The sequence below is a fragment of the Electrona antarctica genome (assembly GCF_951216825.1).
Source record: "Electrona antarctica genome assembly, chromosome: 7".
NCBI classification, from domain to species: Eukaryota; Metazoa; Chordata; class Actinopteri; order Myctophiformes; family Myctophidae; genus Electrona; species Electrona antarctica.
Genome location: NC_136812.1, coordinates 12,440,501 through 12,460,782, shown reverse-complemented (window position 1 = coordinate 12,460,782; position 20,282 = coordinate 12,440,501). Strand labels below are relative to the sequence as shown.

General features: G+C 44.2%; 2 protein-coding genes across 2 annotated transcripts in view; one reads left to right on the top strand and one right to left on the bottom strand.

The window, feature by feature from the left end:
- atp11b (ATPase phospholipid transporting 11B) overlaps window positions 1-20,282 on the bottom strand; it is a 206,604-nt gene that overhangs the window by 97,710 nt on the left and 88,612 nt on the right. The window lies entirely within an intron of this gene.
- On the top strand, window positions 842-20,131 carry mccc1 (methylcrotonyl-CoA carboxylase subunit). Its single transcript, XM_079504888.1, has 19 exons — window positions 842-1,137; window positions 1,808-1,851; window positions 2,412-2,551; window positions 2,888-2,983; window positions 3,499-3,620; window positions 4,363-4,510; window positions 4,710-4,831; window positions 6,508-6,619; window positions 7,415-7,496; window positions 7,601-7,728; window positions 9,363-9,546; window positions 10,293-10,402; window positions 12,069-12,285; window positions 12,962-13,048; window positions 15,349-15,398; window positions 16,833-16,970; window positions 17,396-17,503; window positions 18,090-18,161; window positions 19,060-20,131. The coding sequence occupies exons 1-19, from the start codon at window positions 1,082-1,084 to the stop codon at window positions 19,186-19,188; spliced, it is 2,145 nt and encodes a 714-aa protein (XP_079361014.1). The 5' UTR covers window positions 842-1,081; the 3' UTR covers window positions 19,189-20,131.

Here is a 20,282-nt window from a genome sequence, read left to right as displayed (position 1 = left end):
TCGATGCTTTCATCTGAGAGTTAGGTACAAAGAAAATGTAAGGCCTCCGAGAACAATGAAGGGTGAAAACCGTCACAGTTGTGACCTTATAGTTTACATGACTGAGAAAGCATTTAAGTGTTTTATACCTTAATAAAAACTATAGCCGTAACCATTGTAAGAGCAGAGCACTTTTTATGGCATCAGTACTATGTCAGTTATCTCCATATTTGGGCAAAAACGAATCACACTCAACACTGTACTCCATTGGATAATCAGCAGCGCACGCACGCACGCACGCACGCACGCACGCACACACGCACACACACACACACACACGCGCGCACCACTGACGTCACTGCTTAAAGCAAATATTAAAAGTCCATAGACTTGGCTGCCACATGACATCACATCATTTTTTTGGGGGGGGGGGGGGGGGGGGCATAAAAGTCCATAGACTAGGTGTCCATATGACGTAAAGGGGTTGGAGGGGTAGCGCCCCCTCAGAAATACTATAATCTGATGATTTAGTTTAGAATATATAGTAGAAAAAAATCAAATAATAAAGAACACCCATTGAATAAGAAAAGGTGTCCAAACTTTTGACTAGTCTAGAGGAGAGGAAGTGTGTGCGTGTGCGTGTGTGTGCGTGCGTGCGTGCGTGCGCGAGAGAGAGAGAGAGAGAGAGAGAGAGAGAGAGAGAGAGAGAGAGAGAGATGACAGAGAGACGCTACACTGCCCTCGTGTGGTGTTCTGTTCTTTTACAGATTGACACCTCACTTCTGACTTCTCCGCCTCCGTATTCGCCATTCTCATTGGCTACTTGCAGTACGGGTACTCAGACAGACCATCCACAGACCATACTAACTACATATGTGTAATCATTATTACAAACCTGAACCCTGCTGGTGTTGTTTACCGCTTTGTCCAGATCACATAACTATTAAATGAATGTACAGTTAAGCCGTTGATACTGATACGATTGTTTGAACTCGCTTAAGAATGCCTTTGGACTAAAAGGGGGTGCATTTCATCCAATCGCGTTTTGTCATTGGTATTTATTCTGTGAAGCAGCAGCCTTGGCTGCTATCATAACGTCAGTATGGCTGCGATGATACTGACATTTCCAGCCCTGCACGGTGTGAGAACATTCACACAGTAAGTAGCCTATGTAGATCACAACATTGGAAACGATGGCGTTTTACAAGAATCCTCTGCCTCTTATTATGCTCACTGCAGTGTCCAGGGCAGGCTGTCTAACGTTAGCCAAGTTAGCTTTAGCCACGACACCAGCAACAACAAACAAGACATTAAAGTGTGTTGCTTGTTTAATAATGCATCATATATCATGAAACGATGTGATGATGACGATCATTGCTGATCAGAAATTACGCTACTATGTCCTTGTTGACGTGTGTGTGCGCACAGCGTGCGTGCTACTTGGCCAAGTAAGCTCTATGCAAGGTTATTTAAAGGTACCAATCACTAAGGTAGCATGTCATGCTAATGCTACTAAATCATTTTGCAATTTGCTCTGTAACTTAATTGGCTCATCAGTCCACGAAACATTTAATTCAGTGGATTTCATGTGACTGTATATATTGGGATGGAACTGACAAGTTTAGCACAGAACAGCTTTGTGAAGTTGTACTACTCTGCTCTGCCCTTGACACCAGTCTAAGTTGAGAGTATGGATCCTTTCCATTTGTACACTCTCTGAGTTATTGGAACTCTGGATTTTACTGCCTATAGTGTCTTTATTGTGCCTCATTGCTCATCATGTTATGGTTCTCTGAGTCTCTGACTGACTGCGCTCTTCTCCTTTCAGGAAATTAATATGGACCAAAGGATCTGTGAGGTTTGTCTCAGGAGGTGAGTAAGGGATTTCTGTCCTGTCAGCATCCTGAATAGTCAATGTCATCATTTGCACATGAATAAATTAATAAAATGCTCTTTTATCAGCTGTATTGCAGCAGACGAGAGTATGTCCACTAAGAGTAGGGTTGTCCCGTTCCGATAAATCGGGGCCGATCACGTCATTTTCAAATGATCGGAATCTGATCAGGAGCAAAAAAACATGATCGGGACATCCCTATCAATATTATATCCATATGATGATATTAGACTGGATATTGTCTGTGATTTTGGATATTGTGTGATATAGCATAAGTGTTATAGAAAAATATCGGATCGGGAAAGATCGGTATCGGCAGATACTCAAAATCAAATGATCGGAATTGGATCGGGAGCAAAAAAACCTGTCCCGATCAGGGTTTCTTTTTGTAACTAAAAGTATTCTAATCTATTTGATGTCATTTTGGCATAGTGTGTTTTCTATATGATCACAAAAAAAGTAGTTTTATTTAAAAAAAAGCATACAAATATCAATTGTAATGATTGTAACAATCAACATGCACGTGTGTTCTGTCAAGGAGTAGGACGGATAGAGAAGGTGTTGATCGCCAACCGAGGAGAGATTGCGTGTCGTGTGATGCGGACGGCCAAGAAGATGGGCGTTCGCTCCGTGGCTGTGTACAGTGAGGCGGACAGACACTCCATGCACGTGGCCATGGTGAGGCGCACTTGCACAGATGTGTCAACCATGGGCTTCTGTGGTTTTGAATCATCTGTCAGCTCTTAACAACATGCAGCCAAGTGTACACCTCAATTTACAAAGGCACCTCGGTGTGCTAGCCGCAGCCGATTATGTTTTTTTTGTTTAATAAGTTGAATCTAGAGTTGCAACACCAACCATTGACAGCCCATACATCCATACAGTATTAAACGTTAAACTCACCAACACTGCAGCTGTACGGAAAGCTTGAATTATCCTCTTTCTATCTGCAACGTTTTTATAGTTTTTACTTTCTTTGCCCCTGACTTATGTATTGATTTGTTTTCTTCGTAGGCAGACGAGGCCTACCACATTGGCCCAGCAGCCTCTCAACAGAGCTACCTGTGCATGGAGAAGGTGCTGGATGTGGCCAAAAGGTCTGGGTCACATGTGAGTAATACTCTCTGTTTGCACCCTTATTCTGAAGGCCCACCGGGACCCGAGACGTGAACCGGATGTAAAAAAAGACCTGATGTGTGTTATGACAGACGATCGTCTTTTATTTCACCCTGAAAATAAATGTTGTAACCGCGATCATTGGTTCTTTAGTTATGGGCCGCTGAATAAAGCTTGTTTTGACCAAAAACGCAATATGGGAAAATAATCTGAGATAAATGCATTTTTCTAAATCTGATAACATGGAGGCAGACGACAGGTGAAAAATTTCACTTCCGGTTCATTTCCGGTTGTAACCGTTGCTTGGCAACCTGGAGCCATGCGTGCGTGCGTGCGTGCGTGCGTGCGTGCGTGCGTGCGTGCGTGCGTGCGTGCGTGCGTGCGTGCGTGCATGCGTGCATGCATGTGTTCGGATTCAATTTCCCTGCCCCGTCAAATTGCCTGTGTGTGTGTGTGTGTCTGTGTACGTGTGTGTATGTGTACGTGCGTGTGTGCGCGCACGTGTGCAGGCAGTACACCCTGGCTATGGCTTTCTCTCAGAGAACACAGAGTTTGCTGAGGCATGCAAACAGGAAGGAATCATCTTCATCGGCCCGCCCTCCTCTGCCATCCGAGACATGGGCATCAAGAGGTAACACATGCCAGTACTCTATGCATAATTGCCATTTATAAAAATGGGTTGTATTATCAATTAGAGCCTTCAGGTGAAATGTCCATACCATGAACAAACAATAAGAGATGGTGCAATGTGGCTTCACCAGCTCAATGCTGCCCAAGTGGTCCTCCTGTGTGCGTGTGAGGGGGGTGGGGGCAGTTAGGGGTTAAGTGTTGTTCAGGGACACCTCGATACATTGCCATGGCTGGGAATTGAACCAGGCGGTCTCTCTACCCATTCAGCTAAGGCCGTCCGTAAGAGCATGGAAGTGTTTATCACCGCTATTGAAAATTGTTCAGTGTTGCGCAAATTATGTTCTAAAAAGCTAGTATGTATTAACATGGGCTAGATTGAAGCATGCTACTTAACACAAAGGAAGTGAATATAGCAGAGTAGCCCTGCCTGAACCTCAGACATTAGGAATTTACTTAGGCGTTTACAAACTAAAGACAAACATTAATTAAACCTGTGTATAGGAGGGGCTAGCGCCCCTCAACAACAGCAGTTGACCCAAAGTGCTTTCAATCGAGGCATGACCAACAAGCCTCAATATTAAGCCTAATATCTCCTTTGGATATTGCAATAGGTCTCCCATGTGGGAGCCGTGGGTTCGAGTCCACTTACACACTAGCAGCATGCACACAGTGTTGACTTTTAACTTGAACTGATCCCGTTTGAACGAGCCTCCGTTCATTTGTTTTTCTCCATCGTTCCTCAGCACGTCCAAGTACATTATGTCAGCCGCCGGAGTGCCAATCATCGGAGGTTACCACGGTGAGGACCAATCGAACGAGCGTCTCCAAGCGGAGGCCGTCCAGATCGGCTACCCCGTGATGATCAAGGCGGTCCGCGGAGGAGGCGGGAAGGTGAGGGGAAAACGGAAAATCAATACATTTCAATGGTTCTTTTTATTAACTGTCTTTCCAGCTAATCACGCTCTCTGAGCAGTTACGTGCGTTTACATCTCTTCTCCTATTTGTTATTTAGTATGTGTTTGTGGGTATGCGTGCTGGTCTGTATTCATGAACCATGCAGTGTGTCTGTGTCTTGTCTCCGTGTGCGTAGGGCATGCGTATCGCCCGGACAGACGCAGACTTCCTGGAACAGCTGGAGTCGGCCAGACGAGAAGCCAGGAAGTCGTTCAACGACGACGTCATGCTGGTGGAGAAGTTTGTAGAGGACCCCAGGTAAACAGTTTGTAGAGCAGTGGTTCCCAAAGTGGGGTCCGGGGACCCCCAGGGGTACCTGAGGGAGTTCCAGGGGGTCCCCAGCTAAATGATAGTTTGGAACCAAATGGACCATTATGGGTCTGTAACTTAGAGAGTTAAAATAATATTGATTTTACAATATAAATTGGGGTCCCAGAGATAGAAATGCCATTAAATGGGGGTCCGTAGACTAATGCATGTCAAACTGGGGGTCCTTGAAATTAAACGGGTTGAGAATCACTGCAAGAGCCGTAAGAATCTTCTCTCATGGGGGTCCCTGGCATATCCTTTCAAATGGGGGTCCGCAAGCTAATTGGTGTCAATTTGGGGACCTTGACATGAAAAAGTTTGGGAACCCCTGTTGAAGAGGACCCCATAGGTAAATAGTTGATTTCTCCCTCCAGTAGGTGGTAGGGCTTTTGTGTAATTGTTTTGTTAATATAGCATCACAATCATTTTAATCACTTTAACCATCATTTTATAGACTGGCTGTTAAAAAAATAGCAGATATACAAGCTATGATCTCGTAGTATCATATTTTTTATCACATTTGACTCTTCATCTGGTCAAAACTGTTTTGACCAGATGAAGAGCCTTGGCTCGAAACGTCGTCAATAAAATATATCTTTTGGAGCATACGAGCATGCGGGTTCCCTTCTCTTTTTCTATGTCACTTTTTGAACCCAGCACCTCTACGAAGTGATGTGCGTATTTTACTATAGTTTCTGTATGAATTTTGTAGACTTGGCCTCAGGTCTTATAATGTGTTAACCCATTTAGGACTGAGACCAGATTCTACAAAATGTCTTCTATTCTAAATCCTGACAGTTTTCTGAAAAACCTATGTTTTTATATCGGTGCTTCTCAAACCCCCAAAAATATATGAAATTGGCCGCCAACCCCCATTTGAAAATATGTAGTTCCAGGGGACCTCCCAGAAGCAAATATTTGAGTTAAAAACGTTTGCTCTGAAAGAATATATTCAAAGATAGCGCTGCACTCGTTGTATATATACAAGTAAGATGCGCGAACGCGGGAAGCGAACGAACGCAGCTCGTAAATTGCAAAAACAACAATTAGAATAAATTACGTAATTTTTTAAGGTTTTTTTTAAGTTCTCTTTTTTGTGTTTTTTAAGATTTTTTTTTAAGTTACGTTTTTTTTTAAGTTAAGTTTTTTTTAAGTTAAGTTTTTTTTTAAGTTTTTCCTTTTAAAGTTTTTCCTTTTTAAGTCTTTTTTTTAAAGTTTTTCCTTTTAAAGTTTTTCCTTAAGTTTTTTTTTTAAGTTAAGTTTTTTTTTAAGTTACGTTTTTGTTAAGTTTTGCGTGCGTGCGTGCATGTGTGTGTGTTTTTGTGTGTGATACAGCTGCGCCCTCTGGTGGTGGGCGGGTGGGGTTACAGCGTGACACACACACAGACACACACACAGACAGACAGACAGACATGATCTGCTGGGTCTCATAGTAAATGCTCACTGCGTTCGCAATCACTGCGTTCGCAAATAGTAAATGCTCACTGCGTTCGCAATTACTGCGTTCGCAATTATATATATTTTTCAATAGCTAAAGTATAACGTAATGCTTAAAACACCAAGAGGGGTTCCCGCCCAGAATGTGGTAACAAAGTTTGTCCTCTGGCGGCTCCTCTCCTCTCCAGACACGTGGAGGTGCAGGTGTTTGGGGACCAGCATGGTAACGTCGTCTATCTGTTTGAGAGAGACTGCAGTGTTCAGAGAAGACACCAGAAGATCATAGAGGAGGCGCCAGGGGTGAGAGAGACACACACATACATACACACACACACACACACACTAGGGCATTCACTTCTAGTCATTTTGACTAGTTGACTAGTTGCCTAGTTTACTAGTCGACTAGTTGTTTAACCACCTATTATGTTAAAAAAAAAAAACTGTTTAAAAACTGTGTACATTGGTGACTATAACTATAATCTACCTGATCTTGAGGCCTACAAAATCGGGAAAAAAATGTACTTACTAGATTTACTAGTCGACTAGACTAGTAAACTAGTCGTCTAGTTGCTTAATGCCCTAACACACACACACACACACACACACACACCTCTGCTTGTTTCTGTATCGTCGCTGTCGGGCAGAAACCTCCCGTCTCCATATTCTTAACTCTATTGTGTTTCTCTGTAGATTAACGCCATACTTGATCGTACTACACTACAGCGTCACACAAAATCATCAAAAGTAGCAGATCTACAAGCTTGAAACGCGGCTACTTCTGCTATTTTTGAACTCGAATCGTGAAAAGTAACATTTCTTTGTCATGTGAGGTTTCCACCCGCCAGAGACGCTATACACACACAGTACAATGCTGAGTTAGTTGAACCTGAACGTTACATGTTGTACCTTCTCAGAGTGAAATGAACACTGAGGATTTTACTGTGTATGTTTTACATAACAGAAAATGCTACAGTAGTTATACTAATGTCAGAAGATGGAGACCATTAGAAACCTAGTGTATGTATGATGGTTTCTTGTAAACATTAAGTGTGTGTGTGTGTGTGTGTGTGTGTGCGCGTGTGCGTGGCACTTTAGCCTGGCATTAGCCCTGAGGTTCGGAGAAAGCTAGGAGAAGCGGCCGTTAAAGCGGCCAAGGCTGTCGACTATGTAGGGGCAGGTGAGACACACACACACACACACCCACCATGTACACAACTGGAGCATTGTTCCAGCATAACGTACACATGTGTGTGCGTGTGTGTGGATGCGTGGCACATGCAGGTACGGTGGAGTTCATCATGGACGCCCAGCATAACTTCTACTTCATGGAGATGAACACCAGACTGCAGGTGGAGCATCCTGTCTCCGAGATGATCACTGGAACTGACCTGGTGGAGTGGCAGCTCAGGGTGAGACATTAAAACACTACCTAATGAACTGACCTGGTGGAGTGGCAGCTCAGGGTGAGACATTAAAACACTACCTAATGAAGTGACCTGGTGGAGTGGCAGCTCAGGGTGAGACATTAAAACACTACCTAATGAAGTGACCTGGTGGAGTGGCAGCTCAGGGTGAGACACCATGACACTACGTAATGAACTGACCTGGTGGAGTGGCAGCTCAGGGTGAGACATTAAAACACTACCTAATGAAGTGACCTGGTGGAGTGGCAGCTCAGAGTGAGACATTAAAACACTACCTAATGAATTGACCTGGTGGAGTGGCAGCTCAGGGTGAGACACCATGACACTACCTAATGAAGTGACCTGGTGGAGTGGCAGCTCAGGGTGAGACATTAAAACACTACCTAATGAAGTGACCTGGTGGAGTGGCAGCACAGGGCGAGACATTAAAACACTACCTAATGAAGTGACCTGGTGGAGTGGCAGCTCAGGGTGAGACATTAAAACACTACCTAATGAAGTGACCTGGTGGAGTGGCAGCTCAGGGTGAGACATTAAAACACTACCTAATGAAGTGACCTGGTGGAGTGGCAGCTCAGGGTGAGACATTAAAACACTACCTAATGAAGTGACCTGGTGGAGTGGCAGCTCAGAGTGAGACATTAAAACACTACCTAATGAAGTGACCTGGTGGAGTGGCAGCTCAGGGTGAGACATTAAAACACTACCTAATGAAGTGACCTGGTGGAGTGGCAGCTCAGAGTGAGACATTAAAACACTACCTAATGAAGTGACCTGGTGGAGTGGCAGCTCAGAGTGAGACCCCATGACACTACCTAATGAAGTGACCTGGTGGAGTGGCAGCTCAGGGTGAGACATTAAAACACTACCTAATGAAGTGACCTGGTGGAGTGGTAGCTCAGGGTGAGACACCATGACAAACGCAACTTTCCTATTTGAGGTCTTTTACCTTGATGGAGCATGGGAGGGACTGAGGATGGGAGGAATTGTCCACTTGTAGCGATATCGTCCCTAGTCTGCGGTGAAAATGGCAGATCTGATCATCTATTTTCAGTGAAGCTATTTGGTATATAGAGCAGTGGTTTTCAACCTTTTTCATATCAAGGTCCATTATTTATTCAGCATTTGAGCCACGGACCACCATTTGATGAGATTGAGGACCACCATTTGATGAGATTGAGGACCACCATTTGATGACATTTAGCCTCTCGGACCCAAAATGTAGAATATTTAGTTGTCGTTGGATAAGATTTCTTCCACAATTCCACGCTGTATTGATGTGGTACCATAGGAGAGAATGCAGGCAACCGTTGATCGAAATAGCAATCCTCTTCTTCTAAATTAACTAATGCAGATATTTAACAATAAATTACAGGTCCATTTAAGGTTTCATTTTACACTCTGTAGAGTTAAAGACCTATAAAGGTCCATTTGGTTACCAACTCTCCATCTGGGCACCACCTGGAACCCCCCCAAGGACCAGCTGGTGCCTGGTGGTCCCCGGACCACTGGTATGGAGGGGGAAGGAGGGGAGGGGGCCTAGTCTAGACCCCTGGGGGACTATAGTGGTTAGTGTCACTGGCCTACAGTAAGTACAATGTGAACCTCCTCTCCTCTAGGTGGCAGCAGGGGAGCGCCTGCCCCTCCTCCAGGATGACATCATCTTAAGGGGACATTCCTTCGAGGCTCGCATCTACGCCGAGGACCCCGACAACGACTTCATGCCGGGGGCGGGGCCTCTGCTGCACCTCTCCAGCCCTCAGCCAGACCAACACACACGCATAGAGACCGGAGTCAGGCACGGTAGGGCATGTGCACACACACGCATAGAGACCGGAGTCAGGCACGGTAGGGCATGTGCACACACACACGCATAGAGACCAGAGTCAGGGACGGTAGGGCATGTGCACACACACGCATAGAGACCAGAGTCAGGCACGGAGGGCATGTGCACACACGCATAGAGACCGGAGTCAGGCATGGTAGGGCATGTGCACACACACGCATAGAGACCGGAGTCAGGCACGGTAGGGCATGTGCACACACACGCATAGAGACCAGAGTCAGGGACGGTAGGGCACGTGCGTTGTGCACACACACACACGCATACACGCATAGAGACCGGAGTCGGGGACGGTAGTAATGACAGTAGTTGAAAATGAAAGTTGTTATGATTCGGCTGCCATTCGGTGCACTGGTCTAACCAAGTAAACAAGAATGTGTGTGGATTAAACTCAAGCTTTTAGCCAAAGTTCACATATTTACGATATGAAAACCATGCATCTGTGACTTAAACAATGTACCGGTACACATTTTGGAATTACGTTTAAACATGGAACCTCCTAGGTGAGTAGTTTGATCATTTGATCTGTGTTGGAGCGCCTCAGTACGGCTGCAGGGTTCATGTGCAATCTCATAGAGAGTAGAGACGTCTGCCCGCAGCATCTCCAGGTGCTCCTCTGAGAACTAGCCCAAAACGGTTATGTTACACCCATTCATATGATATTACATTACATTGCACCTAAGTATGTTCCGTTGTCATGTTTCAGGGGACGAGGTGTCGGCCCACTATGATCCTATGATAGCCAAGCTGGTGGTCTGGGGAGAGGACAGGTCGGCTGCACTGAAGAAGCTACGATACTGCCTGAGGCAGTACAATGTAAGAGGCACACACACACACCACTGTGGGCTGAAAATATCACTTTGCGTGATCATGTTTTCACGTCTTGTGAAACTTGATAATTTAAGGATTACAACGGATTAGAAAAATGAATGTCCATAATCCGCCCTTCTCTTGTTACCCTGGCTTTTCTGTTTCAATCTCCACACCCCTACACCGCCCCCGTCCTCTCTCGGAGGAGGGGGGCACAGTCCTTCCCTGTTAGGGAAGGACTAGTGGAGAAGAGATCTAATCCAGTAGAACTAAAAGACAGTCATTTTATGTTTGGTTGAAAATAGCGCGATGCATTGTGAGCTTGTAGATCTATTTTCCGCATGCTATCAAGTGTAAAATCATTTCGCCATCAAGGCCTGCCATTACACATTTTTGCTGACAAAAAAAACAACTGTGGATTTAGTTGACTAAAATCGTATAATATTTAGTCGACTAAAACTAGACTGGGATTAAAACTAAATTACATTTTTATCCAAAACACTATGACTAAAACAAAATCAAAACTTGCTGTCAACATGAACACACATCTCTGTCAACATGAACACTGTGCTAACACATCTCTGTTAACATGAACACTGTGCTAACACATCTCTGTCAACATGAACACTGTGCTGACACATCTCTGTCAACATGAACACTGTGCTAACACATCTCTGTCAACATGAACACTGTGCTAACACATCTCTGTCAACATGAACACTGTGCTAACACATCTCTGTCAACATGAACACTGTGCTAACACATCTCTGCCAACATGAACACTGTGCTAACACATCTCTGTCAACATGAACACTGTGCTGACACATCTCTGTCAACTTGAACACTGTGCTACTGCTAACACATCTCTGTCAACATGAACACTGTGCTACTGCTAACACATCTCTGTCAACATGAACACTGCGCTGACACATCTGTCAACATGAACACTGTGCTAACACATCTCTGTCAACATGAACACTGCTAACACATCTCTGTCAACATGAACACTGTGCTAACACATCTCTGCCAACATGAACACTGTGCTAATACATCTGTCAACATGAACACTGCGCTAACACATCTCTGTCAACATGAACACTGTGCTAATACATCTCTGTCAACATGAACACTGTGCTAACACATCTCTGTCAACATGAACACTGTGCTAACACATCTCTGTCAACATGAACACTGTGCTAACACATCTCTGCCAACATGAACACTGTGCTAATACATCTGTCAACATGAACACTGTGCTAACACATCTGTCAACATGAACACTGTGCTAATACATCTGTCAACATGAACACTGTGCTAACACATCTCTGCCAACATGAACACTGTGCTAATACATCTGTCAACATGAACACTGTGCTAACACATCTGTCAACATGAACACTGTGCTAACACATCTGTCAACATGAACACTGTGCTAATACATCTGTCAACATGAACACTGTGCTAACACATCTGTCAACATGAACACTGTGCTAATACATCTGTCAACATGAACACTGTGCTAACACATCTCTGCCAACATGAACACTGTGCTAATACATCTGTCAACATGAACACTGTGCTAACACATCTGTCAACATGAACACTGTGCTAACACATCTCTGTCAACATGAACACTGCGCTAACACATCTCTCCCGGGCGGGCGCGCCTCAGATCGTGGGACTGAACACCAACATCAACTTCCTGCTGAGCCTGTCGGGCCACCCAGAGTTCGAGGCGGGCAACGTGACCACCAGCTTCATCCCCCAGCACTACGCCCAGCTGTTCCCCACGCCCAGCCCTCTGTCTGGGGCCACGCTGTGCCAGGCCACCCTGGGCCTGCTGCTGCAGGAGAAGAGGCACACGCAGGAGTTTGTGCAGAGCTCTAACGGTGAGCATACTGATGGAGGACAGTTACGGTCCATAACGATAATGGCATTCATTTAAATCTTTGACAGTAGTGAATTCATGACAGGATAGATGAGTGAAGCCATCTGCTTTTGTTGACTGTCCAATGACGCTCAGTTCACACAGGTGTGATTTGTGAGTGGTGAAGCCACTCCATTGAGTAGCTATGTGTGTCCCTGGCTGGCTGTCCCTGGGTCCCAGCACGGTAGTAGTGTTTTTTCACCACCAAGTGTCACTGTTGCGCAGCCTAACACACACACACACACATACACGTGCGCGCGCACCAGCATGCACGTACAGTAGATCACCACTCAGTTTAGACAGGTCTGATTTTTATTTAAGTACATGGAACAAGCTACTTAGTAGCCGCCATTTGCAACACTAGATTATTTTTAGTGTGTTGAATCTAGAGTTGCAACACCAGCCAGTGACAGCCCATACATCCAAATAGAAATCTGATTGTATTAAACAATGTTAGGAAAAGCTTGAATTATCCTCTTTCAATCTGCAAAGCGTTTGTTTCATAAAAATCCACCGTAGACATGTTATGAGCTACTTTCTGTCAAGAAATTCTGTGCAGGTATGTGTTGGAGTTTGGAAGCAAGGCTATGTGTGTTGATGAACGTTGTGTGTGTTGTTTGTGTGTGTTTGTACTCTAGACCCTTTTTCCCCGTTTGGCTCCAGCAGTGGACGGAGAATCAACATACTGTTTAACAGAACCATGACTCTACAGCTAGGAGACAAGAGTAAGTACACTGTTTCCCAAACAGTGGGCCGCAAGGCCATTTTTATGGATCTAAATTATTATTTCAAAAGATTTTCATAAAGTAAAATAAAAAGAAGGAAAAATTTCATAACATTTATGAGAATTGCATGAATTAAAAAATAAAATAAATTCCATGAAAAAAAACTAAGTAAGAAGTAGGCTGAAATGGCAGATCTACAGGCTCACAACGTGTTGAATCGCATCGGCTATTTTCAGTAGTTTGGAAGACATCAAATTCGAGCTAACAGTGAACCACTGCACTAGTAGACCTGCTGTAGGGCCAGTACTGCCCTCTAGCTGGGGCTAGGGGGAAGTGCAGGATGCCAGGAGGACTGAGGGAGGGAGAGAGAGAGAGGAGAGGAGGAACAGGACTGTGATGGATTAAATCACTGTGTCGCGCAAAGGAAGACGTTCACGCTTTGGAAAGCTCTGCACTTTGGAGAAGCTAATGAGATCAAATGAAAGGCTGGCAGTCTCTGTTAATGTGATGGAATTATCCAGGATAGCAATTGAATTATTCGTCGGGTTGGATGATTAATGGCGTGTCCGTTTTGTAGCTCGGCAGTAGTCCTTCCCCCGGGGAGTTTTAACATTGTTGCCGTCGGGCAGAAAACTATCTCCATGTTTCTTCATCTTTTAATGTTTTTTTTTATTATAAACGAATGCCCTATTTCATCATAGAAGAGTGTCGCCCAAAGTGTTTAAATATAGTAAATGCTAATAAAAAAAGGAGCAGTTTTGGACATACAAGGTTTCCACCCGACAACGACAGTATGGCCATTTAACGGCTGCTTTAATAATTAAAGTAATGACCCTCGCCCTGACAGTTTTATAATGAGCACATATTTATTATGAATATTCATACTGTGGCCATCACAGCTAGGCTAAAAATACCCTGCCTAACTACGTCTTCTGTTGGACTACTGCAGCAGCCCTGCTTTTAGGTCCTCCAGTTCCTCGCTGTCGGGCAGAAACCTCTCATCTAGTCCATATCCTAACTTTTCGTGTTTTTTTTGTTTTTTTTTCATAAATGAACGCCCTACTTGATCATACTTCAGCGTCGCACAAAAAGCATCAAAAGTAGCAGAAACGTGTCGAGCTTGTAGATCTGCTGCTTTTGAATTTTAACCCCGAAAGTAACAGTTTTGGCATAATGAGGTTTCCACCCGACAGACTGTTTCCTCACTGTCCTCATCTCACTCCATTAGAGTCATCGGTCTAATTGAACAGGATGACCATACCACTTCTTGGCTGATGTCCAAATTGCGAAAATCCCTCCCTACACGAACGGACAAACGATCTCACTCCCTTAGCGTAGTGATGGGATAGTCAAGTGAATTAGGGCTACAGCTAGTGATTATTCTATCAATCTCTTTTTTTTCCATTAAAACTCTTTCCGTGCCACGCCATGCGCACAACAGAGTTGCGTTATGTGCCCGGCCCCCTCCACACTAGAAACGCCAGGAAACGCGAGGCGCTGGCAGAGAATCCCGATCCGCCATCTTTGAGCCACTTTGGGGGCTCCTTCGGTGCTGCCTAAAGTGATAATATGCTAACCGTGAGGCAGCGAAGATTTTTCATTGAGGTCCAAATATCGCCTAATTGCCAATACAGGCGCGGAATGGAGAAAAGATTCTGAGAAAAACGCTGCTACAGCTCGTGGTTATAACAGGAGTGAATGAAGGGGAAATATTTCGCCCACCATTGCAGAATGAAATTGTCTCCTATGGAACGGTCACCCAAAGCAAAGCAAAGTTCTTTGTTTACCAAGGGAAGTGGACTAAGCTCGAGATGCTTGTTTACAGCCACACCCTGCTCATAGAACATTTCATGGTAGGGGTTCAATGCCTTGCTCAAGGGCACTTCAGCGGTGGTAATTTTAACGTGCCGGTCCGGGGATTTGAACTGGCGACCTTCCGGTATCAAGACCGCTCCGCAAACCGTTCGGCCACCGCTGCCTCACCCGCCTATGGTTAGTGGAAGCGAGGCTATTCTGTAACCAGAAAATGTAAAAACGCACAAACCCTGACACTGTGTGTGTGTGTGTGTGTGTGTGTGTGTGTGTGTGTGTGTGTGTGTGTGTGTGTGTGTGTGTGTGTGTGTGTGTGTGTGTGTGTGTGTGTGTGTGTGTGTGTGTGTGTGTGTGTGTGTGTGTGTGTGTGTGTGTGTGTGTGTGTGTGTGTGTGTGTGTGTGTGTGTGTGTGTGTGTGTGTGTGTGTGTGTGTGTGTGTGTGTGTGTGTTCGTGTTCTTGATGTCATCCCTCTTGGGGGCGTGGGTAGAGGTGGATGTGGTGGTGACATACAACACAGATGGAAGCTACACTATGCAGGTAAGTGGTCTCCTCACTGTTGCATGGATCAAAGTCGCAACGACTGATTTCAGTCATTCGGATTCCAGTGCAACCAGCACGTCTTCTATGGAAGCATGTTGCACAACGAAAATAGCCTATCTACTCTCAATGCGTTGAAACATAATTTATTATTAATTGTATACAATGTGTAGGGACGCTAGGTTCATCTGTCTGAGGTCCTTGGCCTGAAAAATGTTGAAAACACCTGGTCTAGTCTAGACTCTAGACTAGACCAGGTGTTTTCACTCTCTAGACTCTAGAGTAACGGCGCGGTAATAGAAGCAGTGTGTTGCTTTGACACTCACTGATGTTTAAGAAAGTCTACTTTTTAGGTCTGTAATGTTCTTTTCCTTTATCACAACGAATGAATGTAGATGTGTCCTATGTATCAGACAGGTGAATCTAGATGTGTCCTATGTATCAGACAGGTGAATGTAGATGTGTCCTATGTATCAGACAGGTGAATCTAGATGTGTCCTATGTATCAGACAGGTGAACCTAGATGTGTCCTACTGTCCTCTCAGACAGGTGAATGTAGATGTGTCCTATGTATCAGACAGGTGAATCTAGATGTGTCCTATGTATCAGACAGGTGAATGTAGATGTGTCCTACTGTCCTCTCAGACAGGTGAATGTAGATGTGTCCTATGTATCAGACAGGTGAATCTAGATGTGTCCTATGTATCAGACAGGTGAATGTAGATGTGTCCTATGTATCAGACAGGTGAATGTAGATGTGTCCTATGTATCAGACAGGTGAATCTAGATGTGTCCTATGTATCAGACAGGTGAACCTAGATGTGTCCTACTGTCCTCTCAGACAGGTGAATGTAGATGTGTCCTATGTATCAGACAGGTGAATCTAGATGTGTCCTATGTATCAGACAGGTGAATGTAGATGTGTCCTATGTATCAGACAGGTGAATCTGGATGTGTCCTATGTATCAGACAGGTGAATCTAGATGTGTCCTATGTATCAGACAGGTGAATCTGGATGTGTCCTATGTATCAGACAGGTGAATCTAGATGTGTCCTACTGTCCTCTCAGACAGGTGAATGTAGATGTGTCCTATGTATCAGTCAGGTGAATGTAGATGTGTCCTATGTATCAGCCAGGTGAATGTAGATGTGTCCTATGTATCAGACAGGTGAATGTAGATGTGTCCTATCCTATGTATCAGACAGGTGAATGTAGATGTGTCCTATGTATCAGACAGGTGAATGTAGATGTGTCCTATGTATCAGACAGGTGAATGTAGATGTGTCCTATGTATCAGACAGGTGAATGTAGATGTGTCCTATGTATCAGACAGGTGAATCTAGATGTGTCCTATGTATCAGACAGGTGAATCTAGATGTGTCCTACTGTCCTATCAGACAGGTGAATGTAGATGTGTCCTACTGTCCTCTCAGACAGGTGGAGAGTCGTACCATGTGACAGGTGAAGTGGAGATGGAGGGCGGGGCTTCGTTCCTGCACTGCAGTGTGGACGGGGTGAAGAGCCGTCCTAAACTGGTCATCCTGGACAACACTGTGCACCTGTTCTCCATGGTAACGCTCTACTCACACACACTGACCTAAACTTACAAATATGCCAACTCAGCGAATGAGTAGCACGGCTTGGGTGCAGCAAGTCGTGCGGGAAGTACTGGGAGCTGATGGTAGGTGTGGCGCTCCACCTCAGCAATCCATCTCCCAGGGGTCTACAGCGCATTGTAATGAGGATAGACTCCTGCATGTTACCGGCTGATACCGACAATAAGCCACTCCCGACCTACTTCTTCTTCTTCATAAAAATGAGTCTGTGATGCCAAAAATGGGTCCAGAAACCATTGCTTGGATGGAATTTATATAGCACTTTTCGAAGTATTTAAAAAACGTGTGGGGGCCAGGGGAGGGACACAAAAATGAGACGTACTTTATTAGGAAAGTCTTGAGCTGTTTTAATGCCATTGTTTCTTTGGTTTGGCGACTAGGAGGGCAGTGCTGAGGTCTCCATACCCGTACCCAAGTACCTGGCTGGTGTGACTGGTTCTGGGGCTCAGGGTGGAGCAGTGGCCCCTATGACTGGAACCATAGAGAAGGTAAGTAGTGACATACTGCTATGATTTGTTTGTTTACCACACAGACTGTACTGTACTCGATACACAGATACAATAATGTCACTGTTCCACTGCATGGTCCACTAATGTAGGCTTAAGGTGTTCATTCATAATCATAATGCATTTTTGTAAATTGGGGTCTATTTTCGTCCATACTAAACCCCCTATCCCCAAACTACTTTGCCTTTTTTTTTTTTTTACTATTTTGAAAAACATTTTTAAATAGTTAAAATAGCCAATCTACAAGCTCACATAGATTGGCTATTTTAACTATTCAAAAATGTTGAACTGGCACCACATTTTGAATGTAGTAATGTTCAGCAACTACAGACTAAAGTCTGTTATCATGGAAAGTGTCTGAACATGCGCTTCCTCTCGTACTGAGTGGGATTGCTATTGCAACAACAGATCATCAGTAGGTTAAAACCAACCTGTCTCACGATGATCCAATTAGAATCGTGATCTCAATTCTTGTGGAGGAAAATCGAGGTTCATATTTGAGCAGGAATAGTGCATCACTAATTCCCTTCATAGCCTATAACTTTTGGTCCTTTGGCTTTGTGTTCAGGTGTTGGTGAAGGTTGGAGACAAGGTGTCTATAGGAGACCCTCTCATGGTTATGAATGCCATGAAGATGGAGGTGAGGAAACCACACACACACACACACACACACACACACACACACTCACTCACTCACTCACTCTCTAGGTTGACATTTCATCAATCAAGCTGTATAAATTAATGAGGCATCAACTATATTCAAATAGATTTGATGCGTAATACTCTTTTGTCTCACAATCCCCGGTGTCAAACCTTTTACTATTATTGGTTGCCATGACAATGACGTGCTTAGGAACAAGGTGATTGGCATCAAATCTGTCCATATCATAATTTTGTGGTGAAAACTAGTGAGATTAAAACACACTCATTCCTTACACGCCGATGATTCTAATAGCCTAGCAAAGAGATGTAATTAGCTAGACCAGTGGTTCTCAAAGTGGTGTCCAGGGACAGGTCTTGCTAACTACGTGTCTTTCCTAGGCTGTTGCTCCCATTTGTAGGAGTGCTGTGGGCAGTTCAGAAACCTGTCCACCATCATCGTTAGGCTTCTTTTTAAACAAATATATATATTTTGATTTTTATTATCGTGAGAACGATGGCTTCCATTATCATATTGCAACTTTTCATGAATAGAAAGCCTGCAGTTTCTATTAGCTTGGATTCCCCATCGATGATGTCACTGGTGGACGGGTTTCTGAACTGCCCACAGCCCTCCCATGAGACACAGACCGAGTAGGAAAAAAAGATGTGCTATTTTATCATGAACATTAGTGGGGACCAATTATATTGAAAAGTGGTGAAGTGGTCCTTTTAAGATATAAACAACCATAATATAAACAATATAAACTGGTGTCCAGGGACAGGTACACTACACAGATTAACATCGGTTACAACGGAAACATGCCAAATTCCACCGTCATTCTCTCTCTCTCATACACACACACCGCCTGCAACACACTTGGACTTTCTCTCCGCAGCACACGATCCGGGCTCCGAAATCCGGCGTGATCAAGAAGGTGTTCTTCAGCGAGGGCTCCCAGGCCAACCGGCACGCTGCTCTGGTGGAACTGGAGGAGGAAGAGGAGGAGGAAGAAGACGGCCAGTAGAGAGACACACTGTGGTGTACATACTGTACACATGAAGATCTCCTTGTGTGTTTGTGTGTCAGAGGTAGTTACTGTACTGTAGCGATTGGAGGCAAAGTGAGCCAGGCTCCATGGGGTTGGTGGTGCACATCCCTAGATCAAAGGTTTTATAAGCTACGGGTCGGGATGGGAACCCAACCCCAGCATACAACCTGCTGTAGTACCTTCTGCACTAACTAAGGAACCTGCAATGTTACTGCGCTGGACTCTGACTTCACTGATGGAGGATTTTTTTAACTAATAGAACTAACTAACCAGGTACCATATCGTCACTTTTCAGGGGGGAAAAAAACCTTACAATGGATCTAATGTAGTTATTTTGTAGGGCATTCATTAATTTATGAAACATCTAATCTGGACATAGGTTTCTACGTGACGGCAACATATATGCCGGACTTCACCTTTCGACCTCTATGGGAGCACCATGAGTGTACAGTTGCCTTTCACATGATGCCAGAAGATTGCCTTTGTCTTTTTGTGGCTAAACTATGTGTTGATTCTAAAACTATTAGGTTTTTGTTGTCTTTTCCTATTTTTTTTCACTGCCTTTCTGAAAGGGTGAATTTCTGTAACATGGTGTGGGTCTCTGGCGTTGTCTACTTCTGTTGTCTGAACCCTGTTGTGTACCACTGATATCCAGAAATGTCTACATGTTTTCATCTTGAAACATACCATGATAAGGACCCGAGTCAAATCAATAAACTCACTTTTCTTAAAAATATCTTTATTCCGTAAATAGAACTGTATTTTCATAAACATCGCCAGCCATGAGACAGATGTACGAGAGGACAGAGCGCAACACACAATCAATCAACATGAGGGGAAACGTTAATTAACAGTCTCTAGTGCAGCTGGAGAATTATTGCCAGTTGGAAACAGTAGAAATAAGACATTTTTCAAACGGCTTTGTACCTCGTGTCTTAAGTGACAACCATGACATAACAGAAATTGTAACAAACAAAACTCATGCCTCATTGACTTAATCATGCTAATGACCTTTTCCCTGGTTTGATTTTGGCTCTACACAGTATTTATTTTCAAGTCGAATCATAACC